At 37.2% G+C, this 25,878-nt stretch overlaps 2 protein-coding genes across 4 annotated transcripts in view; both read right to left on the bottom strand.

Annotated features, from left to right (window-relative positions):
- Window positions 1–499: 499 nt before the first annotated feature.
- Window positions 500–18,810, bottom strand: pgrmc2 (progesterone receptor membrane component 2). Its single transcript, XM_067367075.1, has 3 exons — window positions 18,443–18,810; window positions 14,401–14,556; window positions 500–2,808 (listed from the first exon to the last, which is right to left on the bottom strand). Exons 1-3 carry the CDS (start codon window positions 18,792–18,794, stop codon window positions 2,711–2,713), a joined length of 606 nt encoding a protein of 201 aa, XP_067223176.1. The 5' UTR covers window positions 18,795–18,810; the 3' UTR covers window positions 500–2,710.
- Window positions 18,811–19,775: 965 nt separating this feature from the next.
- larp1b (La ribonucleoprotein 1B) overlaps window positions 19,776–25,878 on the bottom strand; it is a 40,247-nt gene continuing 34,144 nt past the window's right edge. For all 3 annotated transcript variants that reach the window (XM_067367292.1, XM_067367293.1, XM_067367295.1), the window contains 8 exons: window positions 25,614–25,731; window positions 25,115–25,275; window positions 24,881–24,987; window positions 24,621–24,784; window positions 24,386–24,530; window positions 22,454–22,563; window positions 21,809–21,936; window positions 19,776–21,660 (listed from right to left, as the gene is read on the bottom strand). In XM_067367292.1, the coding sequence (XP_067223393.1) occupies window positions 21,262–21,660; window positions 21,809–21,936; window positions 22,454–22,563; window positions 24,386–24,530; window positions 24,621–24,784; window positions 24,881–24,987; window positions 25,115–25,275; window positions 25,614–25,731 (1,332 nt within the window). In that variant the 3' untranslated portion in view covers window positions 19,776–21,261. The remainder of the gene's footprint in view (window positions 21,661–21,808; window positions 21,937–22,453; window positions 22,564–24,385; window positions 24,531–24,620; window positions 24,785–24,880; window positions 24,988–25,114; window positions 25,276–25,613; window positions 25,732–25,878) is intronic.

Here is a 25,878-nt window from a genome sequence, read left to right as displayed (position 1 = left end):
ATTTAATATGGGACAGATAATACAATCGAGTAACATAAGTTTGTATATATTCTTAATGAATATTAGCTGGTTATTTAAAATGATTTGAAATGAAATCAATATTTAAGGAATGACTTGATAGGTAGTGTAGAACCTACTGTTTTGTTCATGCCTATCCTAGTATACAAATAAAATATAATTTTCTTTAATCATACCCTCATTCGGGGGCTGAGCTCCCCCAATACTAAAATCGCCCCTGCTTGCAGTTTAGACATATTCAGTGATTTAGTTTTGTTGCATTACTGATTGTGTAAAGGAGGCGTGACATGCGAGATGCACAGTACGGATGTCTCAGTGTTATTGTTCAGCTCTAACAAGATTGTGACAGTTCACTTAGCTAGGTTTAAAAATATATCCAAGTCTGCAAGTAACAAAAAAATAAAACTTTTTCTGAACAAACTACTCCTATGACTTGCATTTTTGCATATGCAATCTTAGTAATTATAACTGGAGCCTGACAAATACCACAACCAACCGCAAATTTACTCCCTTCTGCTTCACCATATTTATTTGCGAGCCATATGCTTTACTGTGGAAATGCAAAATCTTCAAACGGGTCCCAAACTCTCAATTATTATGATGGAACTGCATATGATCCATTAAGGGACATTTAGTAAACAAATCAACCTACTGGTTTTTCAACACATTTGACTTTTTAGTGGCTACAGTCTCGGTTGCCATTTTTACAGCTCCGCAATTTAAAATATTGCCCTTTGTGAGGGCAGTTTTTGCACTCAAGACCAACACATCAAAGGGGCAGATAACAGTAGAGGATAACAGTAGTTATTAACCAAATGTATTTATTTCTGCAACAACACGTTCTTGTCCTCCCCATTAGCACGCTCACACACACACACACATACACGCACATCCTTGCAAACTCCATTTAAATACATGACGTGAGAGCCAGCATTACCTCACTGTTTGCTGCACATGCTTTAATAAAATGATACACATATTTACAGAATCCACAATTTTTGAATTTCTCCTCATCCCCTCCCCAGCAAAGACAAAATATTCTTCCAAACTCGTAGTTCCCCTCTCCAGAAGAAAAACAAAATATAACACTTAAGGGTGGATTTGAAAATTACCCACAATTAAAAATAAATTTAGCAGAGACAAAAAAAAAAAAAAAAAAAGAGGGGAAAAAGAGATGGAAACAAAAAGAAAGAGCAATGGATCTTTTGGCCAGTACAACACAGCAGTGCGTGGAGTTTAATAACAGCGCAGATATGGCAGTAACACTGAAATAGCTCATATAGTCTATGTACAAGGTCACGATAATGGCGGTCAAGCCTCCCGTGTCTGATTCGCTCACAAACGTGAACACGCCTCGTCGTACGAACTGTGAGGAAATGGAGGGGAAAGATGCCTTGGCTTCTGAAAAAGCCCCTACGAGCAGATAATGTGGAAAGGGCAGAGCAGAACATTTTTTATCTTTGCGTTTTCTCCCTCTGGTTTTCATACCTGTAGCTTTCTACATCTCTTGACTATTCTGTAGTAGACTTAAACGGAAATAAGGCACAATAACTACGCTGACTGTTTCATTAACAGGGGGAGAGTTCTGTTGACCGACGAGCTGATCCAATTCAACTACCCTACTGATCTTCCCTTTTCATCCCAACCAGCCATTCAGATTCATACATTTCAAATAAAACAACAGTTTTATGGCGAGAATGCTAACGAGAATGCCCAACCCCCCACAAACATTTCCCATCCCTAATGTTTTACAATCACATTGTGACAAAAATCGCTACACACTAGTGGTGCACACAATACAAAAATTGCTAAGAGCACCCGCCCGCCCCAGACCCTCCCAACCTTTGGATTGATTGGCTGATGGCAGACAATCTGGCTTTTGGATTGTTTACAATTTCCGTTCGACATTTACTTTGATTTAAAACGACAACGTTTCCACAGTCAACGAATAAGCATGAGATTTTAATGCTCCAGAAGTGTTTGAGACGTGTGTTGTGGTACAATAACTACACGTACAACAACAAAACAAAAACAAAAAAACAAATGGAAACAAAAAGAATTAAAAGAGACCCCAGTTGCAGTTTTTGACCTGTTGTGTACTGAACTCCAGGCATCTGCCCTGCTCTATGTACGTGACCTATGAGGTCATGAATGAAGTTCCCAAAGAAAATGAATGTGTATTGAGTGTTTCCTCCTTCCTCCTTTTTATTCTTCTCTTCACATTGTCAGTCCAAGCCTGAACACACAAATGTGCAGGATGCTATAAAAGCCTCAGGCCGTTTCACTTTCCATTGGACTGTAGTGTAAATGACGGAGGATTTGGGGTTTATACTGCATGACTGATGATTTAGGTATACAGTAGTGTTTGATGGTATTTATGCTTTAAATTGATGCGACAGGAAGATGGAGGGGGGCAAGGACAAAGGAGCTGGATTAAGGAGAAGTATCAAGAGCAGACAAGAAGAGTACAGGAAACTCTGACAGGCTATTGGTCTGTTTTGGTAGAAGAACAGTCAGGACAGCAGGGGCTTTTAGACAGGCGCGTTTATCTCCGCTGTGATGGAGCAGTAGGGGGACACCGTACGACTGAGGTAAAGGGCAGATTCTGAAGGGTTTTTCTTGCTGGGGTTTAACAATTCTGGATGGTGGCCTTCTCAGTCCTGGGCTTCAGCTGCTGTAATAATTCAGCAGATCATTCGTGTTTTTGATGATCCTTCATGTCCTCCTCATCCGTGTATTCGGACGGCTCGTCTCCCGGCTTCAACAAACGGCCAACGTAGTCATATTTCTCTGGGAGAGACAGAGGGAAGAAAAATAATTCATTAATGATGCTATTTTTAATATAAGATTGCATTCATGCTATTTCTTGTTCATGCATTGTGCATATTTTAACTTTTATCATTTTTGGAAGGATCTGTTAGCCCCTGTTGGCTGTAAAAACAATCTGGCTGCAGACCATCTTTCTCCATCCATGGTGTTAATAACTAAAACCAAAACTAAAACTAAGATTTGTTTGTTATTTGAAATAAAGCTCAAATAAAAATATACATTAAAAAAAAAAAATACTAGATGTTCCAGAATGAGTGATTGTTTTATAGGGCTTTTAACCATGAACTCCTCTCTGGTAGCAAAGAGGCAAACAAACAGTTTGGTTTGGTTGAAAGTGTGAAAAAGTTGTGTGCTTTATCATCAGAGAACCTCATTTATCAAACAGCATTAATCTGTCATATTACAGCCCTGCTTTTCCCCACAGGCGAGTGACAGGAGAGTCAAGCAGCTTATCACACATTCACTCATCTCACATGGCAAAACAAACAGATATGAGACTGTGCTCGAATCATTCTAGATCAGCTCAATGTAAACTAGGGCTTGCTTGGCATTTCACATTTAAATTTGATTTCAATTCACAAGCTTGCGATCTGATTCCATTTCAATTAAATTTGATTCAATATCAATTAATTGGGGACTATCAGGTACAGTACAAATTTTCACAAGGGAAAAAAAAAAAAAAAAATCAACAAATGCTGTAAACTGTACAGGGAACATCACTCATTTAATTTGCATATAAGACAGCATTATAATAATACATTTTTAACGACAATTAAAAAGATATTTTGAAGAATGTCAGTAAACAAACAGTTGATGGGATGGAAGTCAATGAGGCCCATCAACTGTTTGGTTACCCATATTCTTCAAAATATTCTTTGCCATGTTTTATGAACTCTCTCTTTAAGTATGAGCAGGTCAGCAACATGATTTGAGGTCTTGAGCAGTCACGTACGCTGCAGTATTTTTAAACCTGTTTGATACCACCACATGATCTTGTAGTGTATGCAATGCAAAGACAAGATGGAACTAATCCAACCAATCACAATGCAGATGGTATAAACAGAAGATTTTTGAGAAATCTTTTTCTGCTGTTGGTCGGGACTGCCTCTTGACCAAATGTCTTGTAGTTTGAGAACCTCATCACTGTTGTGTTGTGTAGTATGCACGCTGCTGTGGCAATGTTTTGTAGTGTGAGCACCACAGTCCTGTTGTGCGAGCTTGCCTTAAACAGTTAAGACAACGCATGTGTACAATATCAGCATTATAGATCCATACATTGCCTTAAAGTGACAGCAAAGTGCTGTGGTCTGTGTTTTTAATGGTAATCAAACAAAAGACACTTTTTTTAATTTTAATTTAATTAATAACATGAACAGATTGATTAATTAATCTAACTGCACATCAAATTTAGGTAAGAAATTAGCCCCAAAAATATAATTTAAAGTCATTATTGTGTTAAAGGAGAAGAGCATCAAATAGACATTACAAAAAAGTAGTTTTAGAAATATTTCATTTGATGCAACAGACTATTACACAAACTTTGAGGCAGCAATGGCCATGATTTTTTTCAGAAGCTACATTTGAATTGGTATCTAGATACATTTACAGACCAAAACAGTTTGGTTACCAACTAGGGGTGTGCACAAATAGTCGAATATTTGACCTGTAGTTAATATTAGTAAAATTAGAATAGTATTTTTATTTTTCTATGTTGCTTTGCTGGCCATAAATGCAGTGAATCCATGATAAATCCTAAGCACTAAAACTCGCAGTTATAACTAAGGCTACGTCTACACTAATCCGGATATATTTGAAAACGGAGTTGTCTAAAAATGCTCTGCGTCCACACTATCAAACGTTATCCAAAAGTTTCTCATCCACACTGAAACGTATGAAAACGCTTACATCCCCCAATACTGCGCATGAGTAAAGCTTCGACCTGCATCATTCCGGCTAGGCGTTTATTTACTTTCCGGCTCTTTGAAACTTTGAGGCAATGTCGAGGAAAGGCACTGAGTTTTTTTTAATGGACCGACAGTGTGGTGGAGTTGTTGCTGCAAGTAACACAGGAGTATAAAGTGGCCAAAGCAAGCGAGAATGTAGACTGGGAGACGTGTCTTGGCTGAATTGGTCATATGACTGCATCACATGACTAAAAATGCGTCATCATATTCAAAAGCCTCCGTTTTCACAGTCCACACTACGTCGCGAAGATGGCATTTTCAAATGTATCCGCTTTGGAGAGCGTTTTCCAAAAGCTATGTTTTCGTTGACTTTAAACGCCGTCTCAGTGTGGACGGAAGGCCAAAACGGAGAAAAAAAATATACGTTTTCAAACGAAAACATATTAGTGTGGACATGGCCTAAATGCACCCGGTGGCGCTGTGGAGCATGTTTAACAAGTTCATTTTAATTGATCGTCACAATGTTGTCGTCCTCCTCGCGAAGTTTGGAATTACTTGGATGAAAATGATCTTACACAATTAATTTGATCAAAAGTAATTCAATTAATGAAACTGAGTTATCGTAATATCACCACCATAATGAGAAAGCACATGAAATCTAAACACCCGTCAAATGAGGAAAGACAGCTGTCCCTTAACTTACTGCATTCACGACAGTTAAGTGCAGCTGTAACCTGAATGAGTCGATAAGAACTTATCTGATAGCAAAATGATTGAGACATATGCTTCCTTTGAGTTTCGTCGAGGGAGATATATTTACTAACAGAAAACAAAGTGCTGCTGTTAGAAACTTAGCTTAGCATACCGTTATGTATTATCGTTATCTTGTTTCTGCAATGTCTGTTGCGGCTCGTTTTCTCACCTGAGGATGTGGATATTCATATTGTTTTTCTGAACATGAGCATGTGAAACAATATGAAAACGATAACCATACCATAAAACGTTACTGACTCCAGTGTATTATGAACGTTTGGTACGATAACTGGTGCTGTCTGCCTTATAAGCGTTTTTCCCGTTTGCGCTGCTTGAGCTTAAATGTTTTTATTCTTTATATATAGTATATATTTTTTTGTTTACACATTGTTTAATGCTTTGAATTAAACCTAATCGTATGCTTGTTCAGAAATGGTTACAAAATCTTGAAGAATTAAAAAAAAAATAATAACGTCCTTCTCATTTATCCTTATTTAAATAAACGAATATTCGAATATTCGTTTTTTACGAGCCCAAATATTCGAATACAATATTTTGGAAAAATGCCCATCCCTATTACCAACATTCTTTAAAATATCTTCTATACTGTTCTGTAAAATAAAAGAAAGTCATACAGGTTTGAAACTACACAATGATAAGTAAAAGGTAAAATTTTTTTTTCATTTTTGGGCAAACTACCCACAAAATAGGAAATTATTTTTATAATCATACACCGATTGGTCTGCGGCTTCAAGTCGAACACCTTTAATGGCCCTTTATAAATGGGCCATTGAATCATTGGTTTATCTAATTGATTTGCTCAAAATGTGGATTCATTCAGAAACTAAACAGCTGCGTGCTGCTCTGAGACAACAGTTCTGCTCTGGCTTTATCCACATTTTTCCTGCTGAGCCTACTGCGTTTTAGATTATAAGGAGGCACTTCTGTTTTGGGTTCCACTCAAAAAGACTAAAATCATTTCAAATCATATGGTTGCATTACAAATACTCCTTATCCATCAGTTTGACTGAATGAGCTGTAAAATTTCCTTCATGTTCTATTTTCAGAAGTCAGGAGAATAGTGTAATGCTTTGTATTTTAAATGCAGAATGGTGTAACAAGAATATTAATGGCAAGAGCTCTTTTCAAACACTGATTTTTTCCTCCTGGATTATTTTCTATTTTTCTCTTTCTCCCCTTTGTATTCTGCTGTAACAGTATGAAAAATACAATATACGGTGCATTCATGGTCTGTTCTCCCGATTTAATTTACGATATTTCCTATGAATGTTTCACTGGAATGCACTAAGGATCTTTCGTTTTCTCCCAAATCCTCACCTCTCTTTCCAGGTTTGTTTTTGCTTTAAAATGGTTCTGGTTAGGCCAGGTAAGGATCCCATTAGAAGTGATCAGAGATGTTTAAAAATCCCTGCGGTCAAGTCCAAGTCAAGTCTGTGTTTTTAGCTAGTTGTTATTGTAATTAACAGTGTATTTATATGTCAAAACAGATTATTTTTATTTTCAAATTGTCTAATAAAGCACACAAAATAATACTTTTTTTATTTCTAACTTTATACAAAATTATACCATTTAGAACCACTGCAAGGAAAAAAGTGCTGTGTATTTTGAGCTATATGAGTTGCCGTAGTTTGCTGTAGATCTCAAGCAATGCTGGAAAATGTAGTCTTCCAGTAAGCGCTGGCGGTAACAAAACCTGTGTATAGACAAGCGTTACAGTAAACAACACGACGAACAACATTTACTTTTGTGTGTCTCGTTTGTGATAAGGTGATATAATAACGCACTGTGACTTAATAAACCGATCTGTGGAAAAAAGTTGGACGGACAGGGTCATAAAATGCGCGTGCATGGAAGTGCTCATTCTAACCACCCAAATACAATTTAACATGGCAATCCGGATATTATACGCATTATTAAATACTTGGGCAACAATAAATAAAAAAAATGAAAATGACATGTACTTCTTGAAAATTGACCACAAGCAAGCCTCTGCAGCTGTGCAATATCGTAGCTTCCCTTCATATGAATTGATTGCTTCTCAAATGAAATTACAAAGTTTATCACAAGGTAAGGCTTGGCTATATTGGTAATATTTGTTTTCTAATGGGTGATGAATTCGTGTGCCTTCAAATGCGTCACACGCTCGATGGCTTGGTGTGTTTAGAGGTGATTTGTGATATTGACTATCCCATCGTGTGGGATAGTCAATAGAAAGCGTAATCGGGAATGTCACACCAAAAGACTTGTATTTTTCACAAGTCTCTGTCTTCAAGTCCAAGTCAAGTCTCAAGTCAAGTCTCGGGTATTTGTTCACAAGTCCAAGTCAAGTCGCAAGTCATGTTTGTTTATATAGATGACAAAAAGCAGAGGGGATAAAAGACCCCCCAAGGGAACACTAGCTGGAATTGGATAGGAGTTAGACACAGGATCACCACTTCACACTTTGCTCTATTACTCATAACTCCTTACAATGAGCCAAAGGGGATGTCTGATATGCATGTCAGCCAGAGCACGAAGCAATTGACAGTGCGTGTCAAAAGCTTGAGTAAAATCAAACAAAACAGCATGAATGTTCATTTTAGGGTGGCTATTAGTTGCTTAATGCCCGTATTGCAGAATCTGAATTGGAGCAGTGTCAGTTGATCTGTCCACCATAAAGAATGTCATCTCTGAGGATTGCTTCATATACTTTTCCAACACAGCTGATTAATGAGACCTGGCAGTGATCTACTGGAAAACTGGGTTTTGCTTTTTTTTTTTTTTTCTGGGAACAGCTTTAAAGGTGATAAAGAGGATCTTTTCGTCGACTGAGAAACCAAAGACTGTTAGTGAGTTTTTGAAATGAGCGCATGCGTAAGAACAGCCCCCCTCCTTCACAGCTCATTTAGAGGGAACGCCTCCCAAAACTCATGTTTACCACCGGCATTCGCTCTGTTGTGTTAGTGGATTCATTTTGTCGGACTCACCGCAGGTAACTCATAATCTGCAGTTGTTACTCCCGTCTCCTGACAAAAACATTGCATGCGGCGCCTGTGGAGTGTGGAAAGTTACTGGAGCACGCAGCCGCGCTCGTCTCTCACAAGGAACGTCACGACAGTGATTGACAAGCCGGAGGGCCAATCGTTTATGCGATGATCGCGTAAACGATTGGCTGATGTTTTTAAGGCCCTACCTCGTGCACAGATGATGTATATTAATATTATTCCTTTCAGTGCACCTAATAAATAGTCTTTTATCAGTTAGTAAAGACATTTTCAAGTAATATTGCAAAAATGTATAGAACAAAACATCCTCTTTAGCACCTTTAAAGGATTAGATCACTTTCAAATTAAAATTTCCTGATAATTTACTCACCCCCATGTCATCCAAGATGTTCATTTCGACTGAAGAAAGAAAGACATGAACATCTTGGATGACATAGGGGTGAGTAAATTATAAGGAAATTTTAATTTGAAAGTGAACCAATCCTTTAACCATAGCCTACTTCCATTGTTTTCTTCACGAGAGAGGTCTTTAAGAGCCCAGGAGGAATACAGTCGAGTCCAGCAACCTTCGCTGCATTCATTTTGTGAAGTCTCACTTTAACTTGCCCAATACTCAGGTGAGGTATTCTACCATTTGACAGCTTATGAGTAACATCTTCCTCAGAGGGAGAAGTGAAAATCATGTGATCCCACACGGAAGCAAAATGCTGAGCCAAGGTGTCACACTCATGTTGCAAGATGTTATAATCCTGAGCCGCCACATCTCTCCTATCTCCTTCCATACCCATTAATGCCTTCACAGACTTAAATTGTTTTGGCTTAGTGTAGCATAGTTCCTCCAGTGGAAATAAAGGCACTAACCTTAGCCTCAGGGTCAGTATGAATGAATGTGGGAAAAATCAGTAGTATTCAAGAGAAGGCCAATTTGTCTTTGTTTTTACAAAAGAAGTAATGAGTGGACTCGGATTTGGTGTCATTTACTCACACTCAAGTTGTTTCAAACCTGTATGAATTTCTCTATGTTTAGTTACAGAAATTCTTCAAAATATCTTTTGTAGTGAAGCTAGTTGATGCAAAACAATGCAATAAATCTAATTATTTTTGGCTTTATTTTGTGGTACCCACTAAACAGCCTTTTTTATCTCATCTCATTAATTTTAGACTGTCTGGCATGCCACCTCTGAATAACGGTGCAGGAAACACTGATAAAATATTGCCATATATTTTCTCAAGCAATTAAATGTTACTGTCACTCTTTTAGAGAATTTATACTGTAAACCATCAGCTTTATACTATAAATGCATCAGCTATCAGATTATAGTACATATACAGGGATGTGACGATACACTTAGCTCACGAGATTAAATGCGAGGTTCATGAAAACAAGACAAGATTTTTAAGAAACACTATTTTATCTATATTGTATCTTCAATGACAAATTTTGACTGGAAAAAAAAAAAGTTAATCGACAAAGTCACAAAATGAAAAAATTCAATGCATTTTACTTATTTAACTAATCTAGGGCTGCCATTAATGATTATTTTGGTAATCGAGTAATTGGTCAATTATTTTGACAATTAATGGAGTAATCGGATAATATTTTTTGTTGTAATAAAAATATACCTAAGTGAATACCCTTTAAAATGACTTAAAATACATATAAAATAAAATCAAGGCAATAATAATTTATATAAAGTATCAAAAGCAAGAAATTGTATGGTTTTATTAAACAACACTGTTATAATACATAATGCATTATACATAATATTATAAACAATCAACTTATGTACATTATGTATTATAACTAGGGCTGTCAAAATAACGCGTTAAAAAAATTAACACAGATTAATCCATCCCGTATTGACCTTTGAACCTGGAGCGCGCGAGCTCTCCGTCTTCATTGTCAGCACTGTCTTTGCTCCCTGTCTACATCACATATGATAATCTAAATCAACTGACACAATGCTAAAAGTTCATGAGACCGAATCCATGTTTCACAAGGTGCACTCGGACAATGTTTTTCCTGAATAACCGCTGGGTGTGAGCTCAAAAGATCATCACCTCATCTTCTCTGACAGGCGCCCTGCACGTGCAGCTGACATAAACCACACTTTCAGTAAACAAAAAGAAAATCCTATCCAGTGATGAAGTGTTTTCTGTGTTAACAAATCTTTTGTGATGTCCTAATAACAGTCGAGATTCACACGCAATGCGTCAACGTCCGCTAATGTCCAATTCGTGACCTAATGACTCATTTGAACAGATTCGTTTTAATGAATCATGACAACAACTGATCGGTCCACACGGTCTATAATGAATCCTTTACTCGAACAACTCTGAAATGAGAACACAAGTGTGCTTACCCCATTTAGCAAGAGTGGTTAGTAAAAATAAGCCTTAATAATCCACAATATTTTCAGGTTATTTAAATGTCAATGTGTAGTAAATTAGGCCTACCTATAAAATCAGTTAGTTTAGACTGGAGTGAGGTGAAACCAGAACAAAGCAAGTTGTTGTTAGCTAGGTGCATTCAATTGTATATGGTAGAAAATTATATTATTAGTTAATATAACTTCTAAATGCTACTTTTTATTACTTTTCAGGTTTAGCAAAAAAGCATCTTCTCTTACAAAGCTATAAAAGCACTTTTTTTTTTGCAAAGAGGGCAAGAAAGAATTACAGTAAGAGTGACGGGTACTTTATTGTCAGTATTGGGCTCGCAGATCACTTGGGTAGGACAATTTTTACTGTTTGTGTGGATGACCATGTCTGTCACTACCGAAGACCATTTTTGACCTAGAAAAAACCCTGCATTGATTCATTTGAATTGAAATATTTAATACTTTCACAGCAAAAATTAAGTATGCGATTAATTTAGATTAATTAATCACAGAGTATGTAATTAATTCGATTAAAATTTTTAATCGATTGACAGCCCTAATTATAACAAATGCCTGCAGAGGGTGCCAATGGCCTGGTGATTGTTGTTGTTACCCTTTACAGCCTGATAAAAACCTTGTTTAAAGCTGCAGTCCGTAACTTTTTTTGGTTAAAAATGATCCAAAATCAATTTGAGCAAGTACATAAACAGCCAGTGTTCAAAACTATCTCCTTACTTTAGCCCAATTCACAACAGTAAGCTTGTAATAATGTTTTATAATAAAATTATACTTGTGGATTTCCAAGGGAAATTCGAACATGCTGCAGTTCGTCTTTGCGTCATTAGGTACCAGCTAGACTATGCATATAGGATGCTGCTGATAGCGGATCATTTATAGCCTTTTCTCACAGCAGCTGAAATAATTAAACTTATCATTTTGATGGAGGACTGTAATCAAGAAAGGTCCAAATGACAATCATCAGTGACAACTGGAGATTCAGCCTTCAAAAAGCTAAAGACTTCGGACTGCGGAGTGGCTACAGAAATTGAAATCTACAGGTAACTAAATAAATAACACACTAAATAACACAGTCACACAATGCTGATGTTGTTAACATTAAAGGGGTGGTTAAATTTTTTAACTTTGGTTAGTGTGTAATGTTGCTGCTTGAGCATAAACAGTATCTGCAAAGTTACAGCGCTGAAAGTTCAATGCAAACGGAGATGTTGTCTTTTAAAGTTCAACGACTGGTTTTGGACTACAACGGGTTGGTGACATCATAAACCCTGCAAAACACATCCCCGGGAACACGCAACAAAGTGGGCGAGGCCACGTGGTGCAGCATGTGGAAGCAGAAGACGCATTGTGTACACCGGACGTGAGCGACGCGGCGCAGCGTGACGCATCAAAAGATAATAGAACCCATTATAATCTGTGATATTTTCTACACTGGATGCGGCGCGGAAGACAGCTTCCTGAATCTACACGAGTTTAATGCTATTACTGAATGCACAAAGGCTATTACTGAAAGATGAAGCAGTTCCCACTTTAAAAGCAAAAGCTGCTGTTTATTGGCTTCAAACTGTAAGTACATTTTATTGTTTATACATGTCTTTTAAACGTATAGTCCCGTTGCTATTTTTAGTTGCATCAAGGACATATACAAAGAGCAACTCGGTTTTGCTTCACTAGCCAGTTAGCTAAATTCTACAAACACCAACAAACTTCTATGTTCATAGACAAACAGCTGTTAACGCTATAAATTAAAAGCTACCTTTACAAAAATGCGACTACTCAGTCATGTATTCGGCTACAGTAAAGCTTTAATCAGAATAAGATTGTATATTGAAAGCTAACAAACAGCAGTGACAGCATCTAAACACTTTGACACAAATACAAAATGAAATACCATTCATAAACGTCCTTTAAAAGCCGTGATTGCAGCTTGACCCTCTTCATCTGGGTCTAATTCGGGCTCAATTTGATACAGCAATATAGACGCTATTTACATTTCACTGAAGCAATGAATGGTAAGGGGCGTGTCATTTCCGGACGCTTCAGCGAATCGCGATACACTGGGCCAGCTACCAACCTGCTGACCAATCTGAGCACACTGCGTATTTCAGAGGGAGTGGCTTCATAGAAGCAGGAAGTCAAACGAGCCGTTCATATGACAGTGGAAACAGAGGTGTAGAATAAAGATAAAATATATAAAAAATACAGTGTTTTCAAAAAAACGAAGCATTAAGACATGTTAAACTGTGCCCCAAGAACACAATCAAGCCTAGGAAAAAAAAAAAAAAACAAAAAAAAAAACACAACCACCCCTTTAACAATTTGAGAACAAAGTATTACAACAATAATTTGTAGGGTTTGATGCAATATGAGCAAATCAATCGTTAGATTTAAATCACGGTTGGCAGTGCGATTTATTGTAGGCTAATGCTTTTCCCCTCAGTTGGACAGAACAAAAGTGGCAGATATGTTACTTGTTCAGATGACATTTTCCAGTGAAAATTCCTACTTTGGTCATACTTCAAGACTACAATCTGTGATTCACAAGTACAGTATCCACACCGGTCTGGTTACTGACAGCAAACATAAGATTCATCCACGCTAAGGAGCTGTGCCGATGCACAACGCATGTAAAGATAATTCCGCATATCACTGCAATTGCAGGTTGCAAACAGAGATGGTGAAAGAGAGGCAAAACTTAAGGACTGCAGCTTTAATATCAGCAAAACATTTAATTCAAGTTTCCATTTAATATTAAATATTTGACCACTTCTTTTGGATATAAATGCTACAACTGCTGTAATTTCTCAAACAAAAACATGTGGACATCAAATCATGCAAATTCAGAGCGAGGGTTTAAACTGAACGATGAACAACGATGAACAACAGTCCGCATCAGAAACATACTGATGCATTCACCTGTGTTCGTGTAGGTTTATAAATGATAGCGCTATGCTATATTATGATTTTTAAAATTGTTTAAATATATCATGCAGCCTTAGAAAACTATCTAATAATGCGGTTCATGGATTCTCATCCGTCGAATGCGCCACTTCCGGTATTTAATTGTAATGAAGGTTACTTCAGTTCTACTTTCTGAGTTTGAATTATCATATGCTTTAAAAGACAGAACAATATAATGCAAGCACTGTAAAAGATTTTGCCACAAGCTCAACTCAGTCATGCTGATATCGCAAGACAGCTTTTCACCTCGATGAGAAAGTCACATTTTAATATTGCAAGATCTTGTGGCACGAGAGCTCATCACATCACTAACATGTACAGACCAGCCCTAACCAGCACAACAGGTAACACATGCAAAGCTTGTGGACAAGGAGGAGTGAGTGATAACTACCAACATAACTGCATAACTGTCCAACCTCCGTCTATCCTAGAGGCCCAAAACAATTCAAGACACTGTTAAGATTTTTTTTTTTGTTGTTGAGTAAACTACATGTTTTCTTTCTGAATTTACAGAGGAATTCTTTTGCTTACCCATGAACTGCATCTCCCATTCTCGAACACTTTCCATCTGTACAGCATTCAGGTCTGAAAGGTCATCGTACTCGTCCCGTAACGCATCTTTCTCTAGGCAGAATGTTGCCAAACCCCGAGAAGCATCACGTCCCGCAAAGATCCCGTAGGGGCCCTCTGGAATGACAGACATACCACGGGTATAAAGATCAGCAAGACAAATTTAAGATCCTCTACCATTATAGGTACAGGGACCAGAAATGAAAGTGCAATACTGGCAGGGCTCCAACAATTATTGTTTGATCTGAAATTATTTTGATGAATCTGGGAAAAATACGGTAAAGCTAAGCTATATGTCCCTCCCACATTAAAATGTATCTTTATAAAGAATAAAGCAAATTAACTTACATTTAATAATTATTTTACTGTCTTTGCAATGAAGTATGTAAATTAATTATTACTCATAATAAATAATAAACATTAACAATAAGGATTATTATTAACACTACTAATCAGTAGTTGTATTGAAGTAGAATTAATGAAAAATTAGAATTATTATTCAATAAGTATGATAAAAAGTTAAAGAACCCAGCTGAATTTCAATCAAAACAAAACAGCTGAGGGAAAAAAAAAAAAATAGAAAAAAAAAAAAAAGGTTTTTGAGTCAGTGGGTCAGACAATCCCAGACAAGCTGACACCAAAGCAGAGTGTTGCCTCAAAAACAACCATACAGCTGGGATGAATGGAGCTACTCACGCAAACCAGAGGAATGCAGGTATACACAAAGGTACTTCAAAACAGATGTGAAAGACTCTGTAAATAACACACCGCGCTGAATAAGGAAATGTATGTGAGGCGTCATGACAATACACAACACCACACCAACAAGAATCAACTCCAGCTGTGCAGACCGTTCAGGCCACACCTTTCTTCCCAAACCTGAGACATGAGAAAGCAGAGCACAACAGACTCACGAACTTCAGTCACCTAATCGAGATGAGATGATGTAATAAAAAGACAAACAAGAGGAAGTGCACGTCTCAAAGACTTGTTTTAGTTCATATAAGCTCCTGAACACGAACTAGAATCCATGATTTATAAATAATACGACTGCCAAAGCCAGATCAGGCCTGACGATGACTAGGCTGCTTCGGCATGTGCAATTTCTTCTGTTCGCTTTCATTTCATTGTTTATTCAGAACAGAAGGCAATAGAAAAGGAAAAAGGCCTCTTTCGATATTTCTTTTTTTGGTTCATCATCTGATCTTCATGTGCAAAAGCATGCTAGCTTTCCCTCTCACACACACACACACACACACACACACATTCTCTCTCTCTCCAGCAGTTGAGCAACAATAGTCTAACAAGGTACAAGAGGTCCAGCCAAACATTGACCAAAAAGATCAAGCTGCCCTATGGTCCAGTGATAATAACACCACGTCTGCCTACAAAGTTCAAACCTTTGCCACAGTCTCATTAGGTTATAAATGAACGCAGCAACAGGTAAATAAAACTGATATCATTTTCTGCCTGTGTGGAATGCACAAGTGTCTAGATGAATGACGCACTGGTCAGAGTCTTGTCTACTGCTGACACCACACCTTGAATGCCCGCGCTCCTCCATAAACACCACAGATGGTCAGATAACACCTCGTATACAAATATAGCCGAGGGAGATGTGAAGCCCAATCACGGGCCCTGGCTTGGACTGTGAATCAAAACTTGGTAAACGCAATCAAAGGCCATGATAATCCAGATTTTATGTGCACTCTCAGTTTCACTTCTGAGCTGGCTTTCCAAATATAGACTCCAGACAGACAAAAGACTGCTGTTCTGGCATTGAGGGCAAAATATTTCAAATATCATCTGCAGCAGACAGCTGTTTTGCAAAGCAGCTGCAACTCTGCAAACCACGCTTAAAGCACAGGGGAAAGAAACACGCAGGGGAGGGAGAAAGGAATGAGGCTCAGTGCTTGATTTCTTAACCAAGGATACTGCTAAACTTAGCTGACCTTATATCCGTCATACCAAATCAAGCTGTTCACTACACAGGTTTAAAATAAGCATATTGATTATTGTACAAATGAATGTGGTACCGGGTACAGTACATACCTGTTGGGTGTGCCAGCACATGGCTCTCACCCTGTTTGTCCACATCACATATGGCGCTTGTTCAAAAATGCACTGACATGACAGGTTGATGCCTGGGAAAGAGTTCACCAAGGCAAAATAGATGAAGGTGACCGCAGTTATGAATAAGACAGAAAGGACCCGTCAAGAGGTTGGCAAACTCCGATAAGACATCAGACCAAAGTGTGCATCACACCAAACTGTGCATCACAACAGAGGTCCCTGGGAGAAAGAGGCTTTGTGTGACTTTACTCTGACCAGTATTTACCAGTATGAGCTGCTCATTAGCTTTCCTCTGACCAGAGTATTGGCAAATATAAGCTGGTTAACACACAAGCTCTTCACCAATGAAAACCTTCAATTTCTGAAAACCTACCAGTATTTACTTTTATGTTACTATAGTAAATAAGTATTTTCAGTAATCTAACTGTATCTTCTACTATTTCACTTGTACCCACTGCAATATTGATAAGTATTTATTCAATATATTCCTTAAAGGGTTAGTTCACCCAAAAATGAAAATAATGTTATTTATTACTTGCCCTCATGTTATTCCACTCCCGTAAGAGCGTTGTTCATCGTCGGAACACAAATTAAGATATTTTTGATAAAATCAATTGCCTCAGTGAGGTCTGCATCACCAGCAAGACAATCAACACTTACATTGTCCAGAAAGCTACTAAAGACATATTTAAAACAGTTCATGTGACTACAGTGTTTCAACCTTAATGGTATAAAGCGACGAGAATACTTTTTGTGCAGCAATAAAACAAAATAACTTTAATCAACAATATCTACTGATGTGCGATTTCAAAACACTGCTTAATGAAGCTTAACAAATCTTTTGTTTCAAATCAGAGGTACGGAGCGTGAATCAAACTGCCAAAGTTATGTGAACCATTGAAATTTCAAAACACTTATGATGCAACAAAGCCTCGTTTGCTGAAATCACATGACTTTGACACTCCGAACCTCTGATTTGAAACAAAAGATTTGTAAAGCTTCGAAGCTTCATTAAGCAGTGTTTTGAGATCGTCCATTCATCACTAGATCTTGTTGAATAAAGGCGTTATTTTGTTTTATTGGTGCACAAAAAGTATTCTTGTCGCTTTATAACGTTAAGGTTGAACTGCTGTAGTCACATGAACTGTTTTAAATATGTCTTTAGTACCTTTCTGGGCAATGTAAGTGTTAATGGTCTTGCTAGCGATGCAGGCCTCACTGAACCATCGGATTTTATCAAAAATATCTTAATTTGTGTTCTTACTGGTGTGGAACAACATGAGGATGAGTAATAAATGACAATTTAAATTTTTGGGTGAACTAACCATTTAAAACTAACCAGTATCAATTTTTATTACTTGTACGATTTTTCTATAAGTAATCTGGTTACACTTATTATTTAAGTACTGAGAAATATTAATTAACAACATGTACTTACTATAGGTTTAAGATAGTTGTTTGCAATCATGCATAGTTTACTATTATTACTATAATAAGTACATGATTAGAAAGTAATCTAATTGTTACTTTCCCCATTTTACTAGTAACTAGTACTGCTCATTAGCTTTTAGTATTTAATCCAGTAGTGACTAAAATCTATTGACTAGTGACTACCTGAATAGATACTAATCGATACTGGAGTAAGTACTAGTATCCAAGCTATAGGATAGTTGCATGTTTACTATAGTTGCTTGTAATTATGCAAAATTTACTGTTAATACTATAAAAATTAAAATAAAAAGTGTTACCTTAAACATTAATAGGGTACGAATACATGTTTGGTATTAACCATCCCAATAGACACTAACGTTAATATGTATTACAGGTTTACTAGACTTTGTTTACTGAATACTAGCATCTTCTCCACTGCTCAAGTTAAAAAACACACCGCTTAATTTGAGTGCGAGCATGAGCCCTGAGTTCTCCTTACCGCGTCCGTAAAACTTTTTACCGCTGGTCACATCGAAGACCTTGGTATTGACTGCCATGAGGATGCGCGGGTTCTGCACCCCGTCGTACTCGCGCAGCTGCTGCAGGGTGAAGTCGCGTCTCCTCATCTTGGGCAGCGGCGAGGCCTCGCTGCCCCGGCCCGCGTTCGCACCCGCCCTCCTCCACCACCGCGCGTAAAACACGTAACACGCGGCCAGCACGAGCACTAAAACGCTGAGATTGAGCATCATGCCGCTTATACCGAGACCGGCCCCCGCATCCAACTCCTCCGTCGTCCCCTGCTCGTCGCTAGTGTCCGCCGCTGCACTCCTACCGTCCCCATCGTCCGCCATACTGCAACGATAGCGCCTTCCCACCGCACGCGCCCGCCCAGCTGGCACGTAGAAGCACGTCTGATTGGCTGACCGTCGCCGGAACACCGCGTTGGCTCCTGGGATTTGTAGTTTTCTGTCAGCATGGCGCCTACAAGACAACCGAGCAGATGCGACCAGACAAAGGTTTCAGATAATGAAAAGGCGGTTACTGTTATGATTATGTTTATCATTAGCTAACCGCGATAAAATACAACGATATTCACAAATATGCTTATTAATTAATCTGAAACTCAAGAATGTTTTAAATTGAAAAATGTATCACACACATTTAAAAAAATTAATGTGCATTACATACGAAACTGCTTGAAATATTACATGGCAGGCTATAATATCACTTTTTAAAAAACAAAAAAAATAATCTAATTATAATTCAACAAAGATAACAGTATCCCTTATCAGACCTTTATCTTCACAACCTAATTTCCAAGCTTACACAATTTGTTTCCATGTCCTTTGACTCCCAGTTTCTGGATACTTTTTTTTGTTTTGGTCTTGTTGTTTAAGTGTCTCAAGTAATTATTTACTGTGTATACTAAATGTATTGTTTACAACAAAGCAGCTGCATTGCTCTCAGTGTGTTGTGTTTATGTCTTTTTAAGGGTTCCCACAATCATAGAAAACCTGAAAATGTCATGGAGTTTTAAGAGGGCTTGCAGGCCTGGAAAATCTTTAAACAAATTCCTATAGCAAAAACACATGCTTCAGGTTATTCTTGGCTCTTTTTTTTTTTTTTTTTTTTTTTTGAGTGCAAATTATTATTATTGTTATTAATTTATTTTATTCTTTCAAAATCATTATCCAGTAATCCAAATGACTGGAAAAAGTTATGAAAATTCATCATTCAAAAACTCTTACTCAATACTCAGTATAACAACATTACACTGCACACTTTGTCTTTGAATTGAACTTGACAATAAATACAATATATATTATTTTGGGGTTTTATAAACAGATTTTAATATATTTTGTGTTTTTTTTACATTTTACAATTATGAGGAAAGAAAAAAAATTAAACCGACATGCATACCAACACACAAGCGCACACAAACAAAAATATCACAATAAAATGAATCAATAAAAATGAATTGATTGATATTAGAGAGTTGCTTCTAATATTTTTATGTACAGTTTTCATAAGCAAATATGATACAATCGGGACATCAATTCAGTGTCTGATTAATAATCATAAGTGAGAGAAAAAAACACTGATTTAATGTTATCAGCAAAGTTCCAACCTGCAAAATAAAAATGAAAATAAAAGTATTCTCTGGGCCACCACGTTTGCGGTCATCTACACTCTCTCTGTAATTTCAATAAAAAAGATTGTAATCAATTAAGTCTTCAAAAGAGAGTAAAACAATAAATTATCTCAAACTTAACTCCAATAGGATTCAAAATTTAAAAGGAAGGATAATTCTTCTCAAAAAAGATAACATTTCTTAGAAACTTAAAGTACACAGATGTTTTCCAATTTAAGTCAAAATTAATAAAAAGTTCAAAGATGTTTTCTCTTCCTGTACTCTGCACCTAAACTAGAGATGTGGCGTCTTTGAGATCACCACCTCCATGGCGTGAACGGCACAACAAAAAAGAAAAAGAAAAAAAAAAAAAGTTTAAAAGCAGGAACATTGTGTATTTCCTGATGATGTTAACACTTTTTACAATCCCTCACCACTTTGGCTTGATATCTATGTACTTCTCCGATACTCAGCTCAGACACTCAGATAATCATAAAAGCATAAAGAACTTAGTATTCCATCACTGTCATATTTCCTACATAAGCTAAAAGAGCAAAAAATGTAAAAAGCTATATAGTGTGTTACCTTGTGTCAACCTCAGTTCAAGTTAGAGATTTTTTTTTGTTTTTGTTTGATGAGCTTTTTTTTTTTTTGAGTTTTTAAAATAAATGAACTAAATATGTGTGATGTGCAGGACATGCACACACACAAATTAAAAACTTTTAAACACCAAGAGATTATTCATTATTTATGCTGACAATGCTTTAAAATATATATATATATTTGATGCTTTTGAAATGTAAGGCATTTGCAAAGATAAAATGAATTTTTAAAAGTGATAAAACTGCATTCGATGTAGGAATGCATCTTCTGTAAACTTTACAGCAAAACAAGTTCACCATGCGTACTCGATTCTGAAACTATTAACTGCAGAAAAAAAGGGGGAAAAAAATCTAATGAAAGTTAACCTGTCCAGAAAAAGTGTCTTGTACAACACAAAGACGTCTCTGGTTTACTCTTCAGTTTGTGAATGCAGCAGTCTGACAGTTGGTCTTTGCTATAACGGTTTGACTGGCTCACTTCCGAGGTTACGGTGTAAAACGTAAGCCTGCACCAGCACTGAAAATCTTTTCACAGCTCTAGATTTAGAATCACACTCAAATACTGTATATAGTGTAGTAAGAGCCTCATTTCTTTGGCTGTTGGGCATCTTTGTTTTTGCTGGTCGCCGCCTCTCCTTTGCGAACATCTGATGAGGTATTCTTCTTCACATTCTCTTTGGGTGGGGCTTTTGTAGACAGGTCATTAGCCGAGCTGCTCTTGGCGGTTAGAGGTGCTGGTTTCTGATTGATTGAGGCTGCCTTGGCTGATGGTTGACTGGTGGTTTTCGTTGTCGTCGGGGCAGTGGCCTGATCAGTCGTGGCTGTTTTTGCCATTCCTCCAGAGGTTGGCTGATTGTCTGAAGATGTCTTGGAGACGGGGGTCTGTTTCGATGATGATGTCGAGTTGTGTCGCCTACGTTTCACTTCATCTCCAGTGGAGGACGAGTGTGCTTTCCTCCTTACTCCTTCCTCTGTCATTGGTGGCTAAGAACAGGGAAATTACATTTGATTTAGATTGCAATAGACTGATATTAATAGTTAGAAAGCAGTTCACTGCACACTAATCCTATTAATATCATATTCTGGACTCAAAACCTCATTTCCCTTTGCAAGGGATGATGCCTATACTCACATCTACTCTGAAATCATCAATGCTCTTGAATTTGCTGAGGTATTCCTGGAGTTTGGGATCAATGGGCTGATTCTTCACCTTTGCGTATTTCAGGAAAGCCCAGAATTTCTCCAGTCCATAGAGCTGACCTATATAAACCCCACAAAAACATCAGCATGAAGAGTGAAAAAACAACACCACATGACTAAATGATCAAGAAATATATTCAGAATTAGTTTTAGTGATTGACATTTGATGTAAACATTTAAAACAGAAATACAAACATTGCAGTCATGCAGAGATGGTGGTTCAAGAACAAGTTTCCACCAATGGGAAGTGAATTTCATCAGCAAAACACCAAAAACTGATGGTGGGTGATATGCAAAGTTGAAACGGCAAAAACATTTCTGCCTTTGCATGTTTTTTTTTTAAGGTTTAGTGTACAAAAATGAAATTTCTGTCATTAATTCCTCCCCCTCATGTTGTTCCAAACCCGTAAGACCTTCGTTCATCTTCTGAACACAAATAAAGTTATTTTTGATGAAATCCAAGAGCTTTCCGACTCCCCTATAAACTGCAACATTATAACCACTTTCAAGGCCCAGAAGGTCTTACTGGTTTGGAATGACATTAAATTCATTTTGTCAAAAATTATGAGTGACTGACCTTTCTCGTAGTCTTGCATGGTCTCCTCCTGGAAGTCCTTGAAGATGTCCTGTCTGAATCGCCGCTCTAGTCCATAACTATAGAACCGGAACAGACACTCCAGTCCATACCTGTGACAAATATTTGAACACACATTAGGAAACTAGTGTTGGGCATCCTTTACCAGTGTAATCATTTTCATGTCTAAGAAAAACTGAAAAATACTATAAATGCAGGAAGTCAGTGCTGGTAAAGTTTGAACTTGTCTTAAGGCCTGTTCACACAAAGTAATTTTTTTGTGCACAGAAAAAAAAAAAAAAAAAAACCATGCACAAGATTCTATGAACTGATATTGTTCTGCAATGATCTGGGTTCCCAGACAATTTATCAAGATTTAATGTTATGAATGTTATAAATGTTTTGTTGCAGGTTTTTTTGCAGTTGTTAAAATCAAATATAAGATATAAGACCTAGGACCTACACAAATAAAATGAATACCACAGTATATTGTGTAACCAAATATTAATATCAACAATAACAAAAAAAAAAAAAAAAAAAAAAAAAGGATTTTCTGGATAATGCAGGAGTTTTAATTATAAACTAGCTCATAATACAACGGGACTCTTATTTTGAAACTCTGAAACTCTAAGCCTGTAGAACTTGCATTTTTACTTGGGGAGTAAAAATGGGGAGTTAGGTCCTATCATGATTCATTTTCTGTCCCCAAATTTAGGACCTCTTAAAATGACAATTAAGACTTTTGATATACCATTTAAAATATTTAAGACTTAAGAAATTGTTATTATTTATGGCCTTAAATTGGATCAAATTGAATTTAAGACTTTTTTAGGACACACTGAAACCCTGTGTTGGTAAGGTGTTTAATGTGACATGCTCTTATTAAATACTTTTCATTTTGCTTTATTGCTTGAAACATGATGGCCTTTATCGTTTGTGAATCTGCAAGATTTGTGATTTTCATAGCATTTGAAGTTCAAGCTCCTTTCGATATGGTGAATGATTTTAACTTTCCATTATGAGTTTTGTTGATCCAATAAATAACTTCAATAGGAGTTCAATAGGAGTGCAACACCTCTGCATTCAGGACTTTCCCAACAACCAAAAAAAAAAAAAATCTAATTCCTCTAAAATTTCTTGCCTCTTTGATAAGAACCAGAACCGAAATGAAAAACAAAATGTGCATACCAATTCACATACTTATGCACCATTCTATGACATTTTGTAGTATAGTGTGAGTAGTGTGTACACACTGAGGGGAAAAAAACCAAAAACAAAAAGCATTTCAAAAGATGCACTTAACCAAAAAAATGAAGTGTGGAATGTTGGGCACGTAAAGCACTCAACTTTCACAACTTTAATCACGAACTGGAGGGGGATGGGCTAACAAACTGCAATGCTGGATGACAAAATAACAACCGTATAAAATTAATTCTCTAGACAGTTGACTACACAGTGCATACTGTATAGCATGTCATATGAGACATAACTAAAGTTCAGACTAGGCAGCCATTTTGACGTGGGTGTTTGTATGTTGTGTAGGTCAAACATGAATGGCAAACTTATCACTCTCTTGAGAAACTGCTATGATATATATATATATTTCATCGTTATTTTTAATAGACGTTAGCCATTTTCTCTTCTGAAGCTTATTCAGTGATACAACTCAAAATCAGGAGATTTTTTTAAGATTTAGAGAGAACTAGAATACCTGTGGCTAATACCATTGGTTGTGTGTATAGTCACAAGGACTCATGAGCAGAAACCCTTTTTATTTCGGGTATGTCATTTATGTACCCTCTTGCTAAACTGGGAGGCACTTGAGAAGGGGTCAAATGAACCTGGCTGACTTACTGCCTGCTTAAGCCTCTGATTTCTCAAACTTCTCCAGACAAGATCTGCAGATAAAACACAGAATACAGGACCATGACTTACCTGTAGTTTTCCTTGGCGTCCTCCAAGGCAAACTGCTTGAACTCCTCATACATTTTTCTGTTAAAGTTGTCTCTGAGGAAGAAGGACCAGAATCTGAAGAGGGTGTTCATCTCCTGAGACTGACCCACACCTAATCGCTTCCTCTCTGAGGGGGAAAAAAAAAAAAAGTATACAAACATGAGAAATTCATTTAAAGCAAGTATAGCGTGGTGTAAAAATAAAATAATTATTGTACCATTGAGGCAGCGTCGGCGGTATTTGTGGTAAACTTGCTGTGTAAAGCCATTTTCTTTCAAAAGCTCATGGGATGGATGCCAGAACTTGGGCAAGGACTGTGGGGTGCAGCCATAACTGCCTGACAGTGTGGGGGCTCCTTCTGATGGAGACGCATTAGAGCTGCTGTACAGAGGACAAGGAAGAAAAAGAAGAAAGAGACACTGTTGAGCCAACTTTCACCTCAGTGCTGAGGGTGTGTGGAATAAAGAAGCCACAAACCTGATAGAGGAAGTGCGGGGTCTGTGTTCTCGTGAGTCCATTACCCAGCCTACATGGCATTCCAGAGGAGGGTTAGAACTGTGACGGGTTTTCCTCTTTCTGGGAGTCTAAAAGGGTGAGAGAAAAAAAAATATTGCAGAAATAAGCACCTGGTTAGAATATACTGTATATATTTATATATATACACAAGTTATCCTGAAAATCATGAAATCTGTTTGCCTGGTACAAACTTACATTTCCATCAAGGTTGCCACTATCTTCTTTGATGACAGGGTAGAAGCGTGGGGTTTTGGTGGGGTCCTGTCTTCCAGGGGTGCGTGGTGTGCGTGGGGTACGGGGGACACTGGGGGATTCTGGGACATCCGTGGGGAGAGAATGAGCCATGCTGGAATCATCTACAGAAAGAACAAACATTCAAAAATTAAATATCTGGAAACATTTGGAATTTAACATTATAGTAATTTTTTATATATAAAATCTTGCTTTCATCATTGATTTCCTGAACATGTCTGTACAAATGTGTGACATTACACAGAAAAAAATTTATTAATTTTAATTTAATTAAATAAATTACACTGAATAAATAATTTAAATAAAATAAACAAATAAAAGAATAAATAAATGTATTTGTTTATTTAAATATTTGTTTAATTAATAAAACAAAGAGAAACAGACATTCCATAGTAGAACAGAGATTCCATAGTTATCTCAGAGACATGAAGTGCGCAATCACCTGTTTGACATGGTGGAGGGGGTGGGACCTCCTGGTTGGGGTCAATGGGAAGTTTAGGGGTCAGAGTTTCAAACTCATCTTGGCTGATCATGTTGAGTTTTTTAAAGTTCTCCACATCCTAAAAATGTGAACCATATTGACACATTATACACAGAGCAAGAACATTACTACAAGAGCATGCAAGCATAAAAACTACAAGCGGAGCATCGCACTGTTCATTTAAAGACAAATGAGAGAGGAGGAAGACAAAGTGCCCTGATGGGCT

This window comes from Chanodichthys erythropterus, chromosome 18 (assembly GCF_024489055.1).
Source record: "Chanodichthys erythropterus isolate Z2021 chromosome 18, ASM2448905v1, whole genome shotgun sequence".
NCBI classification, from domain to species: domain Eukaryota; kingdom Metazoa; phylum Chordata; class Actinopteri; order Cypriniformes; family Xenocyprididae; genus Chanodichthys; species Chanodichthys erythropterus.
The sequence above is the reverse complement of the archived record's forward strand: the minus strand, read 5'-3'. Positions and strand labels throughout refer to the sequence as shown.

Coding starts and splice junctions, on each gene's coding strand:
- pgrmc2 (XM_067367075.1), bottom strand. CDS start 18,794: ATGGCGGACGATGGGGACGGTAGGAGTGCAGCGGCGGACACTAGCGAC. Junction 14,557..18,442: donor TAAAAAGTTTTACGGACGCG/GTAAGGAGAACT, acceptor CTGTCATTCCAG/AGGGCCCCTACGGGATCTTT. Junction 2,809..14,400: donor ATGGGAGATGCAGTTCATGG/GTAAGCAAAAGA, acceptor TGTCTCTCCCAG/AGAAATATGACTACGTTGGC.